Below are 23,660 nucleotides of genomic sequence, written 5' to 3' on the forward strand. Positions count from 1 at the left end.
ATTTTGGAGCCCTCCAAAATAAAGTCTGACACTGTTTCCACTGTTTCCCCATCTATTTCCCATGAAGTGATGGGACCAGATGCCATGATCTTCGTTTTGTGAATGTTGAGCTTTAAACCCACGTTTTCACTCTCCTCTTTCACTTTCATCAGGAGGCTTTTTAGTCCCTCTTCACTTTCTGCAATGAAGGTGATGTCATCTGCATATTTGAGGTTATTGATATTTTTCCCAGCAATCTTGATTCCAGCTTGTGCTTCTTCCAGCCCAGCATTTCTCATGATGTACTCTGCATAGACGTTAGATAAGCAGGGTGACAATATACAGCCTTGACGTACTCCTTTTCCTATTTGGAACCAGTCTGTTGTTCCATGTCCAGTTCTACCTGTTGCTTCCTGACCTGCATATAGGTTTCTCAAGAGGCAGGTTAGGTGGTCTATTTCAATCTCTTTCAGAATTTTCCACAGTTTATTGTGATCCACACAGTCAAAGGCTTTAGTGTAGTCAATAAAGCAGAAATAGATGTTTTTCTGGAACTCTCTTGCTTTTTCCATGATCCAGTGAGTGTTGGCAATTTGATCTCTGGTTCCTTTGCCTTGTCTAAAACCAGCTTGAACATCTGGAAGTTCAATATTCACGTATTCCTGAAGCATGGCCTGGAGAATTTTGAGCATGATTTTACTAGCATGTGAGATGAGTGCAATTGTGCAGTAGTTTGAGCATTCTTTGGCATTGCCTTTCTTTGGGACTGGAATGAAAACTGACCTTTTCCAGTCCTGTGGCCACTGCTGAGTTTTCCACATTTGCTGGCATATTGAGTGCAGCACTTTCACAGCATCATCTTTCAGAATTTGAAATAGCTCGACTGGAATTCCATCACCTCCACTAGCTTTGTTTGTAGTGGTGCTTTCTTTGGCCCACTTGACTTCACATTCCAGGATGTCTGCCTCTAGGTGAGTGATCACACCATCGTGATTATCTGTGTCATGAAGCTCTTTTTTGTACTGTTCTTCTGTGTATTCTTGCCACCTCTTCTTAATATTTTCTTCTTCTGTTAGTTCCTTACCATTTCTGTCCTTTATCAAGCCCGTCTTTTCATGAAATATTCCCTTGATAGCTCTAATTTTCTTGAAGGGATCTCTAGTCTTTCCCATTCTGTTGTTTGCCTCTATTTCTTTGCATTGATCACTGAGGAAGGCTTTCTTATCTCTCCTTGCTATTCTTTGGAACTCTGCAGTCAAACGGGTGTATCTTTCCTTTTCTCCTTTGCTTTTTGCTTCTCTTCTTTTCACAGCTGTTTGTAAGGCCTCCCCAGACAGCCATTTTGCTTTTTTGCATTTCTTTTCCATGGGGATGGTCTTGATCCCTGTCTCCTGTTCAATGTCACGAACCTCCGTCCATAGTTCATCAGGCACTCTATCTATCAGATCTAGTCCCTTAAATCTATTTCTCACTTCCACTGTGTAATCATAAGAAATTTGATTTAGGTCATACCTGAATGATCTAGTGGTTTTCCCTACTTTCTTCAATTCAAGTCTGAATTTGGCAATAAGGAGCTCACGATCTGAGCCACAGTCAGCTCCCTGTCTTTTTTTCCCAACTGTATAGAGTTTCTCCATTTTTGGCTGCAAAGAACATAATCAATCTGATTTCGGTATTGACCATCTGGTGATGTCCATGTGTAGAGTCTTATCATGTGTTATTTGAAGAGGGTGTTTGCTATGACCAGTGCATTCTGTTGGCAAAATTCTATTAGCCTTTGCCCTGCTTCGTTCCATACTCCAAGGCCAAATTTCCTTGTTACTCCAGGTGTTTCTTGACTTCCTACTTTTGCATTTCAGTCCCCTATAATGAAAAGGACATGTTTTTGGGGTGTTAGTTCTAAAAAGTCTTGTAGGTCTTCAGAGAACCGTTCAACTTCAGCTTCTTCAACATTACTGGTTGGGGCATAGACTTGGATTACCATGATACTGAATGGTTTGTGTTGGAAACAAACAGAGACCATTCTGTCATTTTTGAGATTGCATCCAAGAACTGCATTTCAGACTCTTTTGTTGACCATGATGGCTACTCCATTTCTTCTAAGGGATTCCTGCCCACAGTAGTAGATATAATGGTCATCTGAGTTAAATTCACCCATTCCAGTCCATTTTAGTTAGCTGATTCCTAAAATGTCAACGTTCACTCTTGCTATCTCCTGTTTGACCACTTCCAATTTGCCTTGATTCATGGACCTAACATTCCAGGTTCCTATGCAATATTGCTCTTTACAGCTTTGGACCTTGCTTCTATCACCAGTCACATCCACAGCTGGGTATTGTTTTTGCTTTGGCTCCATCCCTTCATTCTTTCTAGAGTTATTTCTCCACTGATCTCCAGTAGCATATTGGGCACCTACTGACGTGGGAAGTTCCTCTTTCAGTATTCTATCATTTTGCCTTTTCATTCTGTTCATGGGGTTCTCAAGGAAAGAATACTGAAGTGGTTTGCCATTCCCTTCTCCAGTGAACCAGATTATGTCAGACCTCTCCACCATGACCTGCCCATCTTGGGTGGCCCCACAGGGCATGGCTTAGTTTCATTGAGTTAGACAAGGCTGTGGTCCTAGTGTGATTAGATTGACTATTTTTCTGTGATTATAGTTTCAGTGTGTCTGCCCCCTGATGTCCTCTTGCAACACCTATCATCTTACTTGGGTTTCTCTTACCTTGGACTTGGATTATCTCTTCACGGTTTCTCCAGCAAAGTGCAGCCGCTGCTCCTTACCTTGGGCGAGAGATATCTCCTCACCACCACCCCTCCTGACCTTGAACATGAAGTAGCTTCTCTAGGCCCTCCTGCGCCCACACAGCCACCACTCCTTGGACGTGGGGTGGCTCCTCTTGGCCACCGCCCCTTGGGCATGGGGTCCTCCTGGCTTCTGCTCCTGACCTCTGACGTGGGGTAGTTCCTCTTGGCCGAACTTGTGCGCCATCACAGCCACCCACGCTTATTCCTATTGCAATATTGCATAGGAACCAGTAATGTTAGGTCCATGAATCAAGGTAAATTGGAAGTGATTAAACAGGAGATGGCAAGAGTGAACATCAACATTTTAGGAAACTAAAATGAATGGGAATGGGTGAATTTAATTAATATGACCATTATATCTACTACTGTGGAAAATAGATGGGGAAACAATGGAAAGAGAAACTTTATTTTGGGGGGCTCCAAAATCACTGCAAATGGTGACTGCATCCATGAAATTTAAAGACACTTGCTCCTTGGAAGAAAAGTTATGACAATCCTAGGCAGAATATTAAAAAGCAGAGACATTACTTTGCCAATAAAGGTCCATCTAGTCAAATCTATGGTTTTTCCAGTAGTCATGTATGGATGTGAGTTGGACTACACAGAAAGCTGAGCTCTGAAGAAGTGATATTTTTGAACTGTGATGTTAGACTCTTGAGAGTCCTTGGACTGCAATGAGATCCAACCAGTCCATCCTAAAGGAAATCAATCCTGAATATTCATTGGAAGGACTGATGCTGAAGCTGAAACTCCAATACTTTGGCCACCTTATGAGAAGAACTGACTTATTGGAAAAGACCCTGATGCTGGGAAAGATTGAAGGCAAGAGGAGAAGGGGACGACAGAGGATGAGATGGTTGGATGGCATCACCAACTCAATGGACTTGAGTTTGAGTAAGCTCTGGGAGTTGGTGATGGACAGGGAAGCTTGGCATGCTACAGGCCATGCAGTCGCAAAGAATCAGACACAACTGAGCAACTGAACTGACAGTGGGCAAGAATCCCTTAAAAGAAATGGAGTAGCCCTTATAGTCAACATAGAGCCTGAAATGCAGTTTAGTTCAGTTCAGTTGCTCAGTCGTGTCCAATTCTTTGCGACCCACTGAATCACAGCACGCCAAGCCTACCTGTCCATCACCAACTCCCAGAGTTCACTCAGACTTGCGTTCATCGAGTCAGTGATGCCATCCAGCCATCTCATCCTCTGTCGTCCCCTTCTTCTCCTGCCCCCAATCCCTCCCAGCATCAACGTCTTTTCCAATGAGTCAACTCTTCTCACGAGGTGGCCAAAGTACTGGAGTTTCAGCTTTAGCATCATTCCTTCCAAAGAAATCCCAGGGCTGATCTCCTTCAGAATGGACTGGTTGGATCTCCTTGCAGTCCAAGGGACTCTCAAGAGTCTTCTCCAACACCACAGGTCAAAAGCATCAATTCTTCAGTGCTCAGGGCTTCCCTGGTGGCTCAGAGGTTAAAGCGTCTGCCTCCAACGTGGGAGACCAGGTTCAATCCCTGGGTCGGGAAGATTCCCTGGAGAAGGAAATGGCAATCCACTCCAGTATCCTTGCCTGGAGAATCCCATGAATGGAGAAGCCTAGTAGGTTACAGTCCACGGGGTCGCAAAGAGTCGGACACGACTGAGCGACTTCACCTCACCTCACCTCAGCCTTCTTCACAGTCCAACTCTCACATCCATACATAACTACTGGAAATACCATAGCCTTGACTAGACAGACCTTAGTCGGCAAAGTAATGTCTCTGTTTTTGAATATGCTATCTAGGTTGGTCATAACTTTTCTTCCAAGGAGTAAGCGTCTTTTAATTTCATGGCTGCAATCACCATCTGCTGTGATTTTGGAGCCCCAAAAAATAAAGTCTGACACTGTTTCCACTGTTTCCCCATCTATTTCCCATGAAGTGATGGGACCAGATGCCATGATCTTCGTTTTCCAAATGTTGAGCTTTAAGCCAACTTTTTCACTCTCCTCTGTCACTTTCATCAAGAGGCTTTTTAGTTCCTCTTCACTTTCTGCCATAAGGGTGGTGTCATCTGCATATCTGAGGTTATTGATATTTTTCCCAGCAGTCTTGATTCCAGCTTGTGCTTCTTTCAGCCCAGCGTTTCTCATGATGTACTCTGCATAGAAGTTAGATAAGCAGGGTGACAATATACAGCCTTGACGTACTCCTTTTCCTATTTGGAACCAGTCTGTTGTTCCATGTCCAGTTCTACCTGTTGCTTCCTGGCCTGCATGCAGTACTTGGGTACAATCTCAAAACAACACAATGATCTCTGTTCATTTTCAAGGCAAACCATTCAGTCTCAGAGTAACCCAAGTCTATATCCCAACCACTAATGCCAAAGTTGAATGATTCTATGAAGACCCTCAAGACCTTCTATAACTAACATCAAGAAAAGATGTCCTCCTCATCATAGGGAACTGGAATGCAAACGAAGAAAATCAAGAGATACCTGGAGTAACAGTTAAGTTTGACCTTGGAGTACAAAATGAAGCAAAGCAAAGGATAACAGAGTTTTGCCAAGAGAATGCACTAGTCACAGCAACACCCTCTTCCAGCAACACAGGATATGACTCTACACATGGACATCACCAGATGGTCAATACTGAAATCAGGTTGATTACATTCTTTGCACCTGAAGATGGAGACGCTCTATACAATCAGCAAAACAACTATGGGAGCTGACTGTGTCTTAGATCATGAACTCCTTATTGCCAAATTCAGACTTAAGTGGAAGAAAGTAGGGAAACCTACCAGGCCATTCAGGTAAGATCTAAATCAAGTCCCTTACAATTACAGTGGTGAATGTGACAAAGATTCAAGGGATTAAATCTGATAGACAGAGTGCCTTAAGAACTATGGACTGAGGTTCATAACATTGTACAGGAGGCAGTGATCAAAACCATCCCCAAGAAAAAGAAATGCAAAAAGACAAAATGGTTGTCTGAGGAGGCCTTACAAATAGCTGAGGTTTTTATACTTATTTAAATACAAGACAGAAAATGGTCACACTTTAATGAAGCACCAAGTTCACATGTCCCAGGCAGGCTCACCAACTGGACTATGAATGTTATTTCTTTACTCTTTAGGGTAAAGATAATTTAATTGACAGCTTTATTTCTAGAGCTTTTTTTTTTTTTTTTTTCCCTTCCTAATTTTGGTTAGGAATGAGAAGGGGCTTCTTTGGTGGCTTGACAGTAAAGAATTTGCTTGCAATGCAGGAGACCTGGGTTTGATCCCTGGGTTGGGAAGATCCTCTGGAGAAGGCAGTGGCAGAATATACCAGTATTCTTCCTGGAGAATCCCATGGACAGAGGAGCCTGGTGGGCTACAACCCATGGGGTCACAAAGAGTTGGACACAGCTGAGTGACTAACACTTTCACTTTCTTTTAGGGATGAGAATAGCCTGGATGTATTGTGCCCCTAACAGGACAAAATATGCTCTGTGTTGTGTGTTCTGTGTGTGTTGTGGCTGATGCACAGTTCTAAGTGTTGACTACTTGAACCCACATACAGTAAAGTGACCTTTAAAAGACAGAAACCAGAATGTTAACCAACACATGAAGATAAGGAGAATCCATGTGACTAGGATCCATGCCTAGTCACAGGATGCCTTGAAATCAAAATTAATGATGAGCAAAGAACAGAATTTGACAAAGGGACTCTGTGCCCTGAAGTTCCAGTTATGGTAAGGAGTCCGCTCTCTGACACTATCTGTCATCACTTTCTCTATGCTCTTTGCTCACCACACTGGAAATATATTGAGCCTGGAATGTCTGAAATGAGAACCTTCCTCAGATCCCTTGCACTGACACTTTTCCCTGCAGGGCACACACTTCCCCAGACAACTCTTTGTCTGCCAACTATTTTTACTTAAGGTTTATGTACAAATATCCCCCTGTTTTTCAGTCTTCCTGAACTTCCAATGAAAATAACAAAACCACCCACTCTCTCTTATGTTTACTTTTGCTTGACATACAGTTGTAATTGCAGCATTTTCAACATGTTACTGATGTCCATTTATATAAAAATTAATCATAGTATTTTATTTTATTTAATTTTTAATTTTTATTTTTACTTAATTTTACTTTACAATACTGTATTGGTTTTGCCATACATTGACATGAAACCACTACGAGTGTACATGCAATCCCAAACATGAACCCCCCTCCCACCTCCCTCCCCACAACATCTCTCTGGGTCATCCCCGTGCACCAGCCCCAAGCACGCTGTATCCTGCATCGGACATAGACTGGTGATTCGATTCTTACATGATAGTATACATGTTTCAATGCCATTCTCCCAAATCATCCCACCCTCTCCCTCTCCCTCTGAGTCCGAAAGTCCACTATACACATCTGAGTCTTTTTTGCTGTCTTACATACAGGGTCATCATTGCCATCTTTCTAAATTCCATATATATGTGTTAGTATACTGTATTGGTGTTTTTCTTTCTGGCTTACTTCACTCTATCTAATCGGCTCCAGTTTCATCCATCTCATCAGAACTGATTCAAATGTATTCTATTTAACGGCTGAGTAATACTCCATTGTGTATATCTACCACAGCTTTCTTATCCATTCATCTGCTGATGGACATCTAGATTGTTTCCATGTCCTGGCTATTATAAACAGTGCTGCAATGAACATTGGGGTACATGTGTCTCTTTCAATTCTGGTTTCCTCAGTGTGTATGGCCAGCAGTGGGATTGCTGGGTCATATGGCAGTTCTATTTGCAATTTTTTAAGGAATCTCCACACTGTTCTCCATAGTGGCTGTACTAGTTTGCATTCCCACCAACAGCGTAGGAGGGTTCCCTTTTCTCCACACCCTCCCCAGCATTTATTGCTTGCAGATTTTTGGATCGCAGCCATTCTGACTGGTGTGAAGTGGTACCTCATTGTGGTTTTGATTTGCATTTCTCTAATAATGAGTGATGTTGAGCATCTTTTCATGTGTCTCAAAAATATACAAGCAACTTATGCAACTCAATTCCAGAAAAATAAACGACCCAATCAAAAAATGGGCCAAAGAACTAAATAGACATTTCTCCAAAGAAGACATACAGATGGCTAAAAATCATAGTATTTTAAAATTTTAGTCTTTACCACCACACATGAGACCAGGCAATGATACCGAATTTTCAGGATTTCTTCTTCTGAGATTATCAAAGGAACCAGATCTGCAGCCCATCATATTTGGGCTTTTCCTCCCATGTACCTGATCATTGTGCTTGGAAACCTGCTTATCATCCTGGCTGTTGGCTCAGACTCCAACCTCCACATCCGCATGTGCTTCTTCTTTTCCAACCTGTCCTCTGTAGACATCTGTTTCACCTCCACCACAATCCCAAAGATGCTGTGGAACATCCAGACACAGAGCAAAGGTATCTCCTATGAAGGCTTCATCACCCAGATGTATTTTTCCATACTCTTTGGACACCTTTCTCCTGGCTTTGATGGCCTGTGTCCACTTCTTCGCCATCTGTCATCCTCTGCACTACAATATCATCCTGAATCCCCAGCTCTGTGGACTGCTGATGCTGGTGTCCTGGGTCTCGAGTGTCCTAAATTCCCTGTTACAAAGCTTACTGATGTTGTGATTTTCCTTCTGTACAGATATGGAAATACCCCACTTTTTCTGTGATCTCAATCAGATGCTGAAACTTGCCTGTTCTGACACTTTTCTTAAAGATGCTGTGTTTTATTTTTCAACTGGGTGCTGACTGGTGGTCCCCTTGCTGGTATTCTTTACTCTTATTCTCAGATAGTTTCTTCTATATGTAGAATCTCATCAGCTCAGGGGAAGAATAAAGCATTTTCCACCGGTGCTTCTCATCTCTCAGTTGTCTTCCTGCTTTACTCTTCTGTCCTAGGAGTGTACCTTAGCTCTGCTTCTATACAGCTCACCCTCAAGTGCAATAGCCTCAGTGATGTACACTGTGGTCACACCCATGCTGAATCCCTTCATCCACAGTCTGAGGAATGAAGACATTAATGGGGCTCTGAAGAGATTATATGGGATGGCAGGTATAAAAGGGCCAATCATTCTGGAGGTGAAGAAGTGTCCTTGATTGCATGACTCAAAACCTCAGAACACAAAATTATGATTCTTTGAGCACTGTGGAATATAATTTGTTTCCAATTATTTCCTAGATTTCTATTTCTTTGAATTCAACCTTTGTATACAATTTCAACAATTCAATTTATTAATCTTTCTGTTCTGTCTGGTATATAGACAGCTTTTCCTTGGGGCCATTTTCATATATTCCCAAAGTTTTCTCTACTTTGGATCAGATATATTTGTAAATTAACATATATTTCATGAAGAGACTTAGATTTCTTAAAAATATTTTCTTCTCAAAAGACTTATACTGCCCCACACAATTGCCCCTAGTTTCCATGAAAGAGCAATCATGAGTTATTATATTGATATGCATAAAGCTATACCTGGCATCTAAGATCATTTATGCAATGTCTTTGTAGGGGGAAAGATGAAACCACAGTTTCACTTTGGTATTGTCACTCTGCTTTACATCATTATTTTAACTGCTCTTCCTGGTAATGTGGACTGTCTCATGAACCCAATTTCAATATCTACCTACTGATATGATGGTGTTGCCTAAGAATGCCTGGGAGGCATTGCCCAGGCCTGTAATGTTTGTGATATTGATCTGAACAAATGTTTTGACTAAACCAGCCCTTGTGTTGTTGTTGTTTTAAATGAATCATAACTGATATTACCTAATGTTAGTTTCAGGTGTACAACATAATGGTTTGATAATTGTGTATATCACAAACAAATTACCACAATAAATCAAGTTAGCTTTCATCATGATGTTGTTGTTTTCATTTGCTAAGTCAGGTATGACTTTGCGATGACGTGGACTATATAGCACACCAGGTTTCTCTTTCCTCCACTATATCCCAGCATTTGCTCAGATTCATGTCTATTGAGCTGGTCATGCTACCTAAACATTTCATCCTCTGCCACCTCCTTCTGCTTTTGCTTTGTCTTTCCCAGCATCAGGGTCTTTCCCAGTGAATCAGCTCCTCACATCAGGTGGCCAAGGTACTGAAGCTTCAGCTTCAGCAACAGTCCTTCCAGTGAATATCCAGGATTGATTTCCTGTAAGATTGGTTTGTTCTTCTTGTTGTCCAAAGAACTCTCAAGAGTCTTCTACAGCACAACAATCTGAAAGCATAAAGCTTTCTTTATGGTCCAACTCTCACATCATTACATGACTATGGGAAAACCTGTAGCTTTGACAACATGGGCCTTTGTCAACCAAGTGATGTCTGTGCTTTTTAAAATGCTTGACTGCTGGGCATACACACCGAGGAAACCAGAATTGAAAGAGACACGTGTACCCCAATGTTCATCGCAGTACTGTCTATAATAGCCAGGACATGGAAGCAACCTAGATGCCCATCAGCAGATGAATGGATAAGAAAGCTGTGGTACATATACACAATGGAGTATTACTCAGCCATTAAAAAGAATACATTTCAATCCATTCTAATGAGGTGGATGAAACTGGAGCTTATTATACAGAGTGAAGTAAGCCAGAAAGAAAAACACCAATACAGTATACTAATGCATATATATGGAATTTAGAAAAATGGCAACAATAACCCTGTATGCGAGACAGCAAAAGAGACACAGATGTATAGAACAGTCTTTTGGACTGTGGGAGAGGAAGAGGGTGGGATGATTTGGGAGAATGGCATTGAAACATGTATAATATCATATATGAAACGAATCACCAGTCCAGGTTTGATGCATGATACTGGATGCTTGGGGCTGGTGCACTGAGATGACCCAGAGGGATGGTACAGGGAGGGAGGAGGGAGGAGGTTTCAGGATGGGGAACACATGTATACCTGTGGTTGATTCATGTTGATGTATGGCAAAACCAATACAATATTGTAAAGTAATTAACCTCCAATTAAAATAAATAAATTTATATTAAAAAAATAAAATGCTTGTCTCAATTTGTCACAGTTTTTCTTCCAAGGAGCAAGCATCTTTTAATTTCACAGCCTCAGTCACCATCTGCAGTGATTGTGGAGCCCAAGAAAATAAAATCTGTCACTACTTCTACTCAGATTATAACTGGGAGATCACTAATCCCTATGGACCCCATTTCTACAATGGAAAACCTAGTTCATAATAGTACTACCTCACAGAATGAAGTTTTCCAAAGATAAATCATACAATCTCTAGGAGATGTTAAGATCTAAATATACCTCTTACAATTAACAAACACTTTATAATGATGAACAAAATAACCGGTCTTGTGCTGGAAGTATGAAATGTGTAATTGTTTTGGCAGTATTGTCACAAATCCAAGCAGTGTACTGCCCAAGGTTTTATATTAAAGTGACACTTTAACCCACTTCTTAAAGATGACAATAGGATTTTAGGGGCTGTGACCCACTACAGTTAGTGCTTGATTAGGGCCCTAATCAAGACAGAATACCAATCTTGGATTCTAGTTAAAGATGGATTCATGGTTGGAATAAATTGTTGGGACTCTTAAGGTTTATTCCTCTGGGTAGACACGACAGTTCATGTAAAGAGTTATAAATGTTGAATGCATCTGACTTGTAACATTGTCTCCTAAACATAGAAAATGAACAGGAAATTTTTTTATCTGTCCAGACCAGTGTCCCTCAGGGAAATCAGTTATTAGAGCTGGTGGAAACAAGAGAGAAACATGGTAATGAGTAGACCCAGGGAGCTGTAAATATCTCCTCTGCTGCAACCCTCAGCCTGTGCATCCTTGGTCTGGACAGGACTCGGTTGTTGTTTTTGGAGACATAACTGACTTAGGGGACCGATGCTTACTGCATCTCACTGTCTTGTCTGGGAACAGAGCTCCTATTTCCATCATCAACCATTCAAGAGGAATTTGGACATCTCTGTTGAGAACTTCCTCTCAGAGACTCACCCAGGTGAGTCAAGAACAAGATAAATACTGCAGAGTGTCAAAGGGAGTAACAATCAAGAACATTCACCCAAGTTCACCTGAGAGCCAGTCCAGGCTAACCCAGAGGCAAGATCACTGAAGTTGTTTGTGTGCTTGATTAATAATATATTAATTTTTTATTCCAAAAATAGAAGCGAAAATTGAACTAACAATGCAAGGTCAAGGTTGACCATTAAAAGATGCACATGAAAGTCCAATGAGAAGAGGGAATAGGAGGTATAAAGTGCTTCTAGTAAAAGTAGAATCTAAGTTCAAGGATTTTGCAATTAACTGGAGTAGAGACAAAGGTTATTAGCTGTGGAAGGATGTACAGAGATGCAAGAACTTTTTTTTTTTTTTTAATATGGAGCATATTTGACTATGATGAGAGGTATCCAGACTAAGGAATACCTCCACATATTTTCTTGAAACAGCAGTTCATAAAAAAAAAAAATATATATATATATATATATATATATATTTCACAGTATTTCTCCTCTCAATGTAGAAAATAAAACACATTATCATGTGAAAAATGGTGTAGTAATGAGCTTCATCTGTGGTTATTTCCTGTAAGAGTGAATACATTTGTAGATTAGCTAACCAATCACTTTCTCTGTTGAAAATATAGAGACATGACTAATCAGGACCTTTCTTTTTTCAATTTATTATTTTTTAAAATTTATTTACTTATTTTAATTGGAGGATAGTTACTTTATAATATTGTGATGGCTTTTGCATGCATTAACATGCATTGGCCATAGGTATACATGTGTCTCCCCAGCTGAAACCCCCTCACACCTCCCTCCCCACCCCATCCCTCTATATGAATCCAGCATATTTTATTCCTGTTTTATATTTTATTCTTCCAAACAATTAAATTTTTTCATCAAGCTTGCTGCTTGCCATTTACTTCTTTTCTGTATATATAAAACAATTTGTATATAATGTGTGAGAATTTATAAATTTTGTGTGGTAAAATCAGTGTTATTTCATCTTATTGCTCTTCATTTTTTGCAATTCATCTCTATTGCTTTTTAAAAAGAGTTTAACTGAAGGGATAGAGTTGTCACTTAAATATTATTTACTTGGAAAATCCTTGCTTTAAATAGAAATGAAAATGTTCTTCTGTATATTGGGTGCTACTAAATCATGCTTTTAATGCATTTGCAACTACCTTTCCTATCTCTTATCCCTTATTGTTTAATTTATTCTATTTTGATCAGATCTATTTATGAAAGTTGCACATATTCAGCCACTACTATTTGGAAGGCATTCTCTTTTACATTTAACCAAAGACAACTTTGTGTTCCATACCTGAATTTGAGTCCATATGTCCCCATGGAAGAGGAAATTATAACTTAGGTACTGCTTCCTCCCCATATTAAAAAGACTTTCTGTCATATTCTTTCATTTCCAAATCTAAAATTGAATTAGTGACACACTTGATATCATTAAATTGTAATTATTGTATATCATTTCTTTGAGAAGTCATTTCTGGATTTTCCTTAAATTTTGTTTCCTATAGGCATTTTTTTCAATTAAAATAAATAAATTTTAAAAAGCTGAAAAAATAAAATAAAAAGCTAAAAAATATAAAAAAGTATCTTTTATTGAGATGTAATCAACATATGTTATATTAGTTTCAGGTTTACAACATAATGATTCAATATTTATATATATTGAGAAATGGTTACCAAAATAAGTCTAGATAATACACATCACCAAGTGTAGTTATAATTTTTGTCTTGATAGAAACTTTTAAGATTTACTCTATTAGCAACTTTCAAATATGTAATGCAGTATTATTAACTATTGTCATGATACTGTTTATTATAGCCCCATGACTTATTTATCTTATAACTGGAAGTGAGTACCTTTGACCTCTTTCATCCAGTTTACCCACTCCACTCCCTGCTCCTGCCTCTGGCAGCCACAGTCTGTTCTCTCTGTCTATGAGCTTGGCTTTTGTTTTTGTTTTTGTTTTGATTCCATGTATAAGCAAGATGTTACAAGTGTTTGTTTGTCTCTGTCTGACTTATTTCACTTATCATAAAAGCCTGCATGGCAATTAAGACCCAGGACAGCCAAAATAAATAAATTAATAAATTAAAAAAATAATAAAGAAATAAAACAAAACAAATAGGATATAAATCTGTAATGTGCAGTATAGGGAGTATAACCAATATTTTGTAATACTTTTAAATGGAGTATAACCTGTAAAAATATCAAATAACTATGTTGTACACCTGAAACTAATAAGCAGTTTAGATCAACTATATACCAGTTTTTAAGAAAAGAATGAAATCTTGCCAACAACATGGTTAGAACTTGAAACCATTATGATAAGTGAGATAAGTCATATAGGCTTTTTAAAATACGGAGTTTTCTAAAGCGCTGAAGACACATGTGGACTTTATGACTTGAAGTTTCCCCAGTAACACGGAGGCTACATAATTTTTCAACCTTCTCTGACAATATCTCTCCTCACTAATCCTCTTGCTCATTTTCCCTCATCAGATCGGCTTCCTTTGATCAGCCGGGCCATCTTAAGCAAGTGCTTTCCTCAGGCCCTGTGCACTGGCCGCTCCCTTGTAAGGAGACCCTTCCCCAGGTCTGTTCATGACAGTCACCCTTCTTTGAAGTCTGTTCAAATAATGTCTTGTTTACAGTTCTTGTCTAAACATGCATAAAATAGTATTTCCTTTTCACTCTTGCTTTTATGCCAGCTTTCTTTTCTTTTTATTTTATAGATCTCTTTTTAAGAGACCCATAAGCATAAAACATGCTATATATACATTTAAATTTCTGTGTCACTTTTTATTTGCTTATATTCTCTCTGCACAACCAGAGTTTATGAACTTTTGTTTTCCAACATCCTAAATCCCTGCATAGATAGTACCTGGAATATTGTCACAATTCAATTTACATTCCTCAAATGCATGAAAGAATTTCTTATTAAAATTGTAGTATATATAACATGTTGGGGAAAACTGACCATGAGACAGCTTTGCTAACTAGGGATGACACAGGAGGTTCCTTCAAGGGCACAAAATCCATGAACAAAATGTTGAAAGCAATTATTGATGGCAAAATATAAATGGTAGCATTTCTACCACATGAGCAATGATGCTTTTGTGTGAAAATAAATCATGCTATTTCCCTCTTTTTCCATAGTCACCATCAACACATGGCAATAGGAAACCTAACAGGAGTTTCACAATTTCTTCTTCTGGGAGTCTCAGAGGAATTAAAATTGCAACACTTCATATTTGGTCTTTTCCTCTCCATGTACCTGATCACTGTGTTTGGAAACTTGCTCATCATCCTGGCTGTCAGCTCAGACTGCCACCTCCGCACCCCCATGTACTTCTTCCTCTCCAACCTGTCCTTTGTAGACATCTGCTTCACCTCCACCACCATCCCAAAGATGCTGTGGAACATCCAGACACAGAGCAAAGTCATAACCTATGAAGGCTGCATCGCCCAGGTGTATTTTTTCACACTCTTTGCAGGACTTGACATCTTGCTCCTAACAGTGATGGCCTATGATCGCTTCATGGCCATCTGCCACCCCCTGCACTACACGGTCACCATGAACCCCCAGATCTGTGGACTGCTGGTGCTGGTGTCCTGGGTCATCAGTGTCCTGCATTCTTTGTTAGAAAGCTTAAGTTTGTTGAGACTGTCATTGTCTACCTTCTTAGAAATCCCCCACTTTTTCTGTGAACTCAATCAGATGATCCAACTTGCCAGTTCTGACACCTTTCTCAATAATGTGGTGATGTATTCTGGAGCTGTGTTGCTGGCCGGGGGTTCCCTCACATGTATTCTTTACTCTTACTCTGGGATAGTTTCTTCCATAGGCAGAATCTCATCATCTCAGGGGAAGTATAAAGCATTTTCCACCTGTGCATCTCACCTCTCAATAGTCTCCTTATTTTATTGTACAGGTTTAGGAGTGTACCTCAGCTCTGCTGGTACCCACAGCTTCCACTCAAGTGCAACAGCCTCGGTGATGTACACTGTGGTCACACCCATGCTGAACCCCTTCATCTATAGTCTGAGAAATACAGACTTAAAGAAGGGTCTGAAAAAACTCTTTGGAAAGGTAATCATAAAAGGTCCTATTGGCATAGGTCTTAAGAAGTGCTTAGTCACTCAGTCATGTCTAACTCTTTGTGACCCTTTAGACTGTAGCCCGCCAGGCTCTGTCCATAGGATTTCCCAGGCAAGTATACTGGAGTGAGTTGCCACGCCCTCCTCCAGGGGATCTTCCTGACCCAGGAATCAAACCCATATCTCTTATGTCTCCTGAATTGCAGGTGGATTCTTTACTTGCTCAGCCATCAGGGAAGCCCAATAGATCTGAATTCTCCTAGCTTATAACCCGATCTCTTGAGAACAGAGAATCAGAAGGAAAATTTTCTTTCTGTCCAGACCAAGTTCCATAGGGAATTCATGCGCTTACAGGCCATTGTAAAATGAGAGAAATGTGCATAATGAGCAGACAGAGAGAGCTGTAAATATCTCCTCTGCTGTGGTCCCTGAGCTTGTACAACCTGGGTGTGGATGAGACACAGTTGTTGCTTTTGGAGTCCTAAGTGTGGCTCTAGTTTCGATAGTTTAACACTTCCTGCTGTCTCATCTGCACACAGAGCTTCAGTCTCCGTCATCAACCATCCAGGAAGGGATTCAGACTTCTGCCCAGAGAACTACCTCTCAGAGTTCCCATGCTGGTGAGTCCAAGAGCCCAAAAGACACTGCAGGAACAGGTCACAAAGAATGAAAATCAAGAATATTTACCTGAGGACACGTGAAAAATAATTCAGTCTATCTCAGAGTCCAAAGAACACTGTGGTGGTCTTCTTGTTTGACTGAAATATCAAATTATTTTTTAGATGCTAAAAAGAGAACTCAGTAAGGCAATGCTCAGTGATAACAATTAAATGACAGGAAAGAAAGCACAATTACAAAAGATAAAAGAGAGATATAAAGGGCTTTCAGGCAGAATATAATAGAATGTATATCCAAATATCTTACTAATTCACTGGAAGAAAGAGGTAAAGTGTTAACTGGAGGGACATAAAATGAAGTGAAGGCATTTTTTTCTAACTTTCAATATAGGGCATATGTAACTATATTTCCTTATTGATGAGAAAGGTCCACACCAAAGAAGATCTGCAAACACATCCTTGCAACAGCAGTTGCAGGAGACATGTATTTCACAGCATTTTCTATGGGGGAAAAAAAGGAAGGAAAATAATTAATTTTCATAAAGGGGAATGCTAATGAACTTGAATTATTCCATTCCTTGTGATGCTTGAATATATAAGTGGATTTGATAACTATTTACTTTCTGTATCTCAAATTATCTTTGTGACTCCTTTCCTTGGTAGAATAGAACTGGAGAATTTCTATTCTTGTTTATAATTGCTGCTGCTGCTAAGTCGCTTCAGTCGTGTCTGACTGTGTGACCTCATAGATGGCAGCCCACCAGGCTCCCCCGTCCCTGGGATTCTTCAGGCAAGAGTACTGGAGTGGGTTGCCATTGCCTTCTCCATGTTTATAACTATGATCTTTCAAATAAATAGTTGGAGGTTACCACTACCCCCTCATACTGGTTATTTGTCATTTTGTTCTTTATTTATGTATAGATGTATTTGAGGGGAATTGTGAATATATATGAATTTGGTGTGGTCAAATTTCTTAATTAATCATATTGTATATTCTCCATTGCCTTCTATTTATTTATTTATTGGCATATAGTTGCTTTACCACATTGTGTTACTTTCTATAGTGCTATGAAGTGAATCAGCTCTATGCATACATACATCCCCTCCCTCTTGGCCCTCCCTCTCATCCCCCATCCCATCTATCTAGGTCATCATGGAGCACCGAGCTGAGTTCCCTGTGTGGCACAGTAGGTCTGCACTAGCTATCTGTTTTACACACGGCAGTGCACCTACTTCAGTCCCAATCTTCAAATTCATCCCCCTTCTCCCGTCCAGCTGTGTCCATATGTTTTTCCCCGATGTCTGTGTCTCTATTCCCACCCAACAAATAGGTTCCTCAGTACCATTTTTCTAGATTCCACTTACATGCATCCCTATATATTCGTTTTTATTTAAAAATTTTTTTTTCTGAAAGAAATTGAGCTGTCAGTTTAATAGTTTCCGTTTGCCGATCATTGTTTTAGACAAAAATGAAGTTGAAAGTTCTGTATCCTTCATGCTAATAAATCACCGATTACAGTTTTTCCAACATGCATTTACATCTCTGCTATTTCTAATTGTTCCTTTATTTATTTATTTTTGGCCACCCTACATGGCATGTGGGATCTTAGTTCTCTGACCAGGAATGGAACTTGTGCCCCCTGCAATGGAAGTGCTGATTCTTAACCACTGGACCAGCAGGGAAATTCCTAATTGCTCCTTTTGATTAGACCTATGTTTAAAATCAAACCATCATTTGGAAGGCATTTTTTTAATTTTAATTTTTATTTTCTTTTGCTTTACAATACTGTATTGGTTTTGCCATATATTGACATGAATCAGCCACGGCTGTACATGAGTTCCCAATCCTGAACCCCCCTCCCACATCCCATCCCATATCATCTCTCTGGATCATCCCCATGCACCAGCCCCAAGCATCCTGTATCCTGTATCGAACATAGACTGGCGATTCGTTTCTTATATGATAGTATACATGTTTCAATGCCATTCTCCTAAATCATCCCACCCTCTCCCTCTCCCTCAGAGTCCAAAAGTCCATTCTATACATCTGTTTGTTTATCATTTGACTAATGATCACTATACCTTCTGTGAAAATTGAAAGTGAAAGTCACTCAGTCGTGCCAGACTCTTTGTAGCCCCATGGACTCCTCTGTCCATGGAATTCTCCAGGCAAGAATACTGGGGTGGGTTACTATTCCCTTCTCCAGGAGATCTTCCTGACCCAGGAACTGAACCCAGGTCTCCTGCATTGCAGGCAGATTCTTTACCATCTGAGCCACCAGGGTACACTGAAATCCACAACTATTCATATAAGGTGAAATTATAACTTAAATACTGCTTTCTCCCTACATTTTAAAAGTCATTCTGTTTCATTCTTTTTTCCCAAGTCATTGGCAACTTAACTTTATATTAATGATCAATGGTGACTTTGTTAAATTGTTACTATTTCACATTTTTATATAGCATAGATTTTCATTCCATTTTGTTACATACAGTTGTTTTGAAACTACTCTACTTGACCTAGTCTCATTCAAGTTAATTTTTTTTTTTGCCATAAATTCTTAGATTATTTTAAAATCTCTCTTTCTGTATTATGCATGAAGTCTTAACTACCAGACTGCTAGGGTAGTTCCCCAAGATTAACATCTTGTTTGTACTATGCACTTTGGATATATTCTTGACTATGGTAATTGTTCAAGATGTTTGTCAGCCTGAAAGCATTTAAATTCCTAATGGAAAAAAAATCTTACTCATTATTAAAATAAAAATTGATTTAAAGTGAAAAGAGAATATCTGTAGTTTGACTATTAATAGCTATCTTCAGATTGTTTATCAGAGACTGATTCTTTACTACTGCTAGCACATTTGGGGGTAATTATTCTTACCCCAAAATGTGAAAGGTCTTTAAGTTTTCCCCAGGACAATGGTATGAAAAAGATTTTTTGCTGTTCTCTTAAACTATATACTGAGTTCAAGCAAAGATTTTTATGCTGGATCATGATTTTGATTTGCCTATTATTATTATTATGTACCCACATATTCTATGTCCAGTTTTCTATAGATACCAATATTTCAAAGAATTTTTATGAAAGATTGTTTTTGAACTGACTTTAAGTACATACTTTTGTTCATAAGTTAAAAAACATTTTTTCTCTAGTTAAAAATGTCTATCATCTTACTTCTGAGTATCTTGACTTATTTATCATGATTTTGCCCACTCAAAGACTTTATATGTAGATTTCAAGATGTTTATCTATGTGTCCGTTACACTTACACTGAGGTCATAATCTTTCTAATTTTTTGCAAGATGTTTTACGGTGGGAACCTACAGACTTGGCAAAATAAATAGATATTTGTGTTTAATTTCATCAACAATTCACTTCTTCCAAACAAAATGAAATACAACCTTAAATGTCCATAAATAGAGACCTAAGCCCTAATGTATCCAACAAATAACTGAGAACATGCTATATACCAGATCATTCCAGGAAGATTATGTTTTATATTATTTGACATCTAGGTCATTGTCAATTTAATTAACCCATTTTTATATCATGAATCAGAAAGTCGCTCAGTTGTGTTGACTCTTTGTGACCTATGGACTATACATACAGTCCATGGAATTCTCCAGGCCACAATACTGGAGTGGGTAGCTGTTCCCTTCTCCAAGGGATCTTCCCAACTCAGTAATCAAACCCAGGTCTCCTGCATTGCAGGTGGATTCTTTATCAGCTGAACCACAAGGAAAACCCGTAAGTTATTGTTATCATATTTCTTATGCATTTAGTTTTCAATGCTCTATTCAATTTTATTTGTTAAACTTCTCTTGAAACCATACTATTTAACTTGGTTTCATTCTCCTTTTCCTTTCCTCAACTTTTCATTTTTTTCTAAATTCATTTTTGTACAAGTGCATTTATATTCACACACGGTTAAAATACAAACTTGAACATAACAGGTGAAGTCTCTGTCTGCTTAGACCCTGTTTTCATTGAGAAGATGAGTACAATGAAAGAAATGTATGAATAACACAATGTCTCAGATAACTAATATGAAGAATGTTACTCAGAAGGCTGGAATCACCATGACATGTATATCTTATGTGTATGGACCGTGGAGGTCACTGATGGTTGGGCAAACTAGGACCAAAGTGTGCATACAAGAATTAACAGATCATCCCACCCTCTCCCTCTTCCACAGAGTCCAAAAGACTGTTCTATACATCTGGGAGAATGGCATTGAAACATGTATATTATCATATATGAGACAAATCGCCAGTCCAGGTTCGATGCATGATACTGGATGCTTGGGGCTGGTGCACTGAGACGACCCAGAGGGATGGTACCGGGAGGGAGGAGGGAGGGGGGTTCAGGATGGGGAACACGTGTATACCTGTGGCAGATTCATGTTGAAGTATGGCAAAATCAATACAATATTGTAATTAACCTCCAATTAAAATAAATAAGTTTATATTAAAAAAAAGAATTAACAGAAAAATGATGAAAACCCAAGAATAGCAAAGAGAAGGGGCCACGTACGAAAAGAGAGAAAGAGGACTGCCTAGTCTGCTATCAGACCACATAAAAACAATTAAAAAAATATAAAACAGGCACAGGAAAAACAAGTTTTGCTGCCTCATCATAAAGATGGGCTTTCCAGGTGGCACGAGTGGTAAAAAATCTGCCTGCCAATGCGGGCAAAGGCACCCCACTCCAGCACTCTTGCCTGGAGAATTCCACGGACGGAGGAGCCTGGTAGGCCGCAGTCCATGGGGTCGCGAAGAGTTGGACACAACTGAGCGACTTCCCTTTTACTTTTCACTGTCATGGATTGGAGAAGGAAATGGCAACCCACTCCAGCGTTCTTGCCTGGAGAATCCCAGGGTCAGGGGAATCTGGTGGGTTTCCATCTATGGAGTCACACGGAGTCGGACAGGACTGAAGCGACTTAGCAGCAGCAGCAACCAATGCGGGAGACAAGAGTTGTGAGTTCGATCCCTGGGCCAGGAAGATCCCCTGGAGGAGGAAATGGCAAGCCAGTCCAGTGTTCTTGTCTGGAGAATCCTATGCACAGAGGAGCCTAGAGGGCTACAGTCCATGGATTTGCAAAGAGTCAGACATGACTAAAGCGACTAAGCACAGGATAGCACATTAAAGTCAACATTCATTTTACATTATGTATTGTACTTTATATACATCCTTTTACAAGTGGTTTTTTTTTTTTTTTTTTTTTTGCCTTTACTCACTTTTATCTTGAGTGGTATAATCTGCAAATGTTTTAAAGCATAAAGACATCACTACTTTATCTTTTGGGTGAGTGTATTCTTTTTTATCATTTTTCCTGGGCATCAAGGGAGTATTCAGTTCACTTGCTCAGTCGTGTCTGACTCTTTGAGACCCAATGAACCGCAGCACACCAGGCCTCCCTGTCCATCATCAACACTCGGAGTCCACCCAAACCCATGTCCATCGAGTTGGTGATGCCATCTCATCCTCTTTCGTCCCCTTCTCCTCCAGCCCTCAATCTTTCCCAGCATTAGGGTCTTTTCAAATGAATCAGCTCTTCCCATCAGGTGGACAAAGTATTGGAGTTTCAGCTTCAACATCAGTCCTTCCAATGAACACCCAGGACTGATCTTTAGGATGGGTTGGTTGGATCTCCTTGCAGTCCAAGGGACTCTCAAGAGTCTTCTCCAACACCACAGTTCAAAAGCATCAATTCTTCGGTGCTCAGCTTTCTTTACAGTCCAACTCTCACATCCATACATGACTACTGGAAAAACTATAGCCTTGACTAGACGGACCTTTGTTGGCAAAGTAAGTCTCTGCTTTTTAATATGCTGTCGAGGTTGGTCATAAGGAGTTCCTTTCAAGGAGTAAGCGTATTTTAATATCATGGCTGCAATCACCATCTGCAGTGATTTTGGAGCCCAGAAAAATAGTCAGCCACTGTTTCCACTGTTTCCCCATCTATTTCCCATGAAGTGATGGGAACAGATGTCACGATCTTAGTTTTCTGAATGTTGAGCTTTAAACCAACTTTTCGCTCTGCACTTTCACTTTCATCAAGAGGCTCTTAAGTTCTCCAATTTCTGCCATAAGGGTGGTGTCATCTGCATGTCTGAAGTTATTGATATTTCTCCTGGAAATCTTGATTCCAGCTTGTGCTTCTTCCAGCCCAGCGTTTCTCATGATGTACTCTGCATATAAGTTAAATAAGCTGGGTGACAATTTCTACCTTGACGTACTCCTTTTCCTATTTGGAACCAGTCTGTTGTTCCATGTCCAGTTCTAACTGTTGCTTCCTGACCTGCATACAAGTTTCTCAAGAGACAGGTCAGTTGGTCTGGTATTCCCATCTCTTTCAGAATTTTCCACAGTTTATTGTGATCCACACAGTCAAAGGCTTTGGCATCGTCAATAAAGCAGAAATAGATGTTTTCCTGGAACTCTCTCGCTTTTTCCATGATCCAGCGGGTGTTGGCAATTTGATCTCTGTTTCCTCTGCCTTTTCTAAAACCAGCTTGAACATCTGGAAATTCACCGATCACGTATTGCTGAAGCCTGGCCTGGAGAATTTTGAGCATTACTTTACTAGAATGTGAGATGAGTGCAATTGTGTGGTAGTTTGAGCATTCTTTGGCATTGCCTTTCTTTGGGATTGGAATGAAAACTGACCTTTTCCAGTCCTGTGGCCACTGCTGAGTTTTCCAAATTTGCTGGCATATTGAGTGCAGCACTTTCACAGCATCATCTTTCAGGATTTGCAATAGCTCAACTGGAATTCCATCACCTCCATTAGCATTATTCATAGTGATGCTTTCTAAGGCCCACTTGAGTTCACATTCCAGGATGTCTGGCTCTAGGTGAGTGATCACACCACCGTGATTATCTGGGTCATGAAGATCTTTTTTGTACAGTTCTTCTGTGTATTCTTGCCATCTCTTCTTAATATCTTCTACTTCTGTTAGGTCCATACCATTTCTTTCCTTTATCAAGCCCATCTTTCCATGAAATATTCCCTTGGTGTCTCTAATTTTCTTGAAGAGATCTCTAGTCTTTCCCATTCTATTGTTTTCCTCTATTACTTTGCATTGATCACTGAGGAAGGCTTTCTTATCTCTCCTTGCTATTCTTTGGAACCCTGC

General features: G+C 39.7%; 1 protein-coding gene and 1 pseudogene across 1 annotated transcript; both read left to right on the forward strand.

Annotated features, from left to right (window-relative positions):
* The first annotated feature begins 8,020 nt into the window (after positions 1–8,020).
* On the forward strand, positions 8,021–8,879 carry LOC128050432 (olfactory receptor 7A10-like; annotated as a pseudogene).
* A 6,187-nt stretch (positions 8,880–15,066) lies between these two features.
* LOC128050434 (olfactory receptor 7A17-like) lies at positions 15,067–16,597 on the forward strand. Its single transcript, XM_052642686.1, has 3 exons — positions 15,067–15,421; positions 15,710–15,888; positions 16,436–16,597. The coding sequence occupies exons 1-3, from the start codon at positions 15,067–15,069 to the stop codon at positions 16,595–16,597; spliced, it is 696 nt and encodes a 231-aa protein (XP_052498646.1).
* Positions 16,598–23,660: the final 7,063 nt, after the last annotated feature.

This window comes from Budorcas taxicolor, chromosome 7 (genome assembly GCF_023091745.1).
Source record: "Budorcas taxicolor isolate Tak-1 chromosome 7, Takin1.1, whole genome shotgun sequence".
Classification (NCBI taxonomy): domain Eukaryota; kingdom Metazoa; phylum Chordata; class Mammalia; order Artiodactyla; family Bovidae; genus Budorcas; species Budorcas taxicolor.

Bases quoted from the DNA above. Each gene is read 5' to 3' on its own strand.
- LOC128050434 (XM_052642686.1), top strand. From the start codon at position 15,067: ATGTACCTGATCACTGTGTTTGGAAACTTGCTCATCATCCTGGCTGTC. The intron at 15,422-15,709 runs GTGTCCTGCATT...ACCTCTCAATAG, and splicing joins GCTGGTGTCCTGGGTCATCA to TCTCCTTATTTTATTGTACA. The intron at 15,889-16,435 runs GTAATCATAAAA...ATCTGCACACAG, and splicing joins TGAAAAAACTCTTTGGAAAG to AGCTTCAGTCTCCGTCATCA.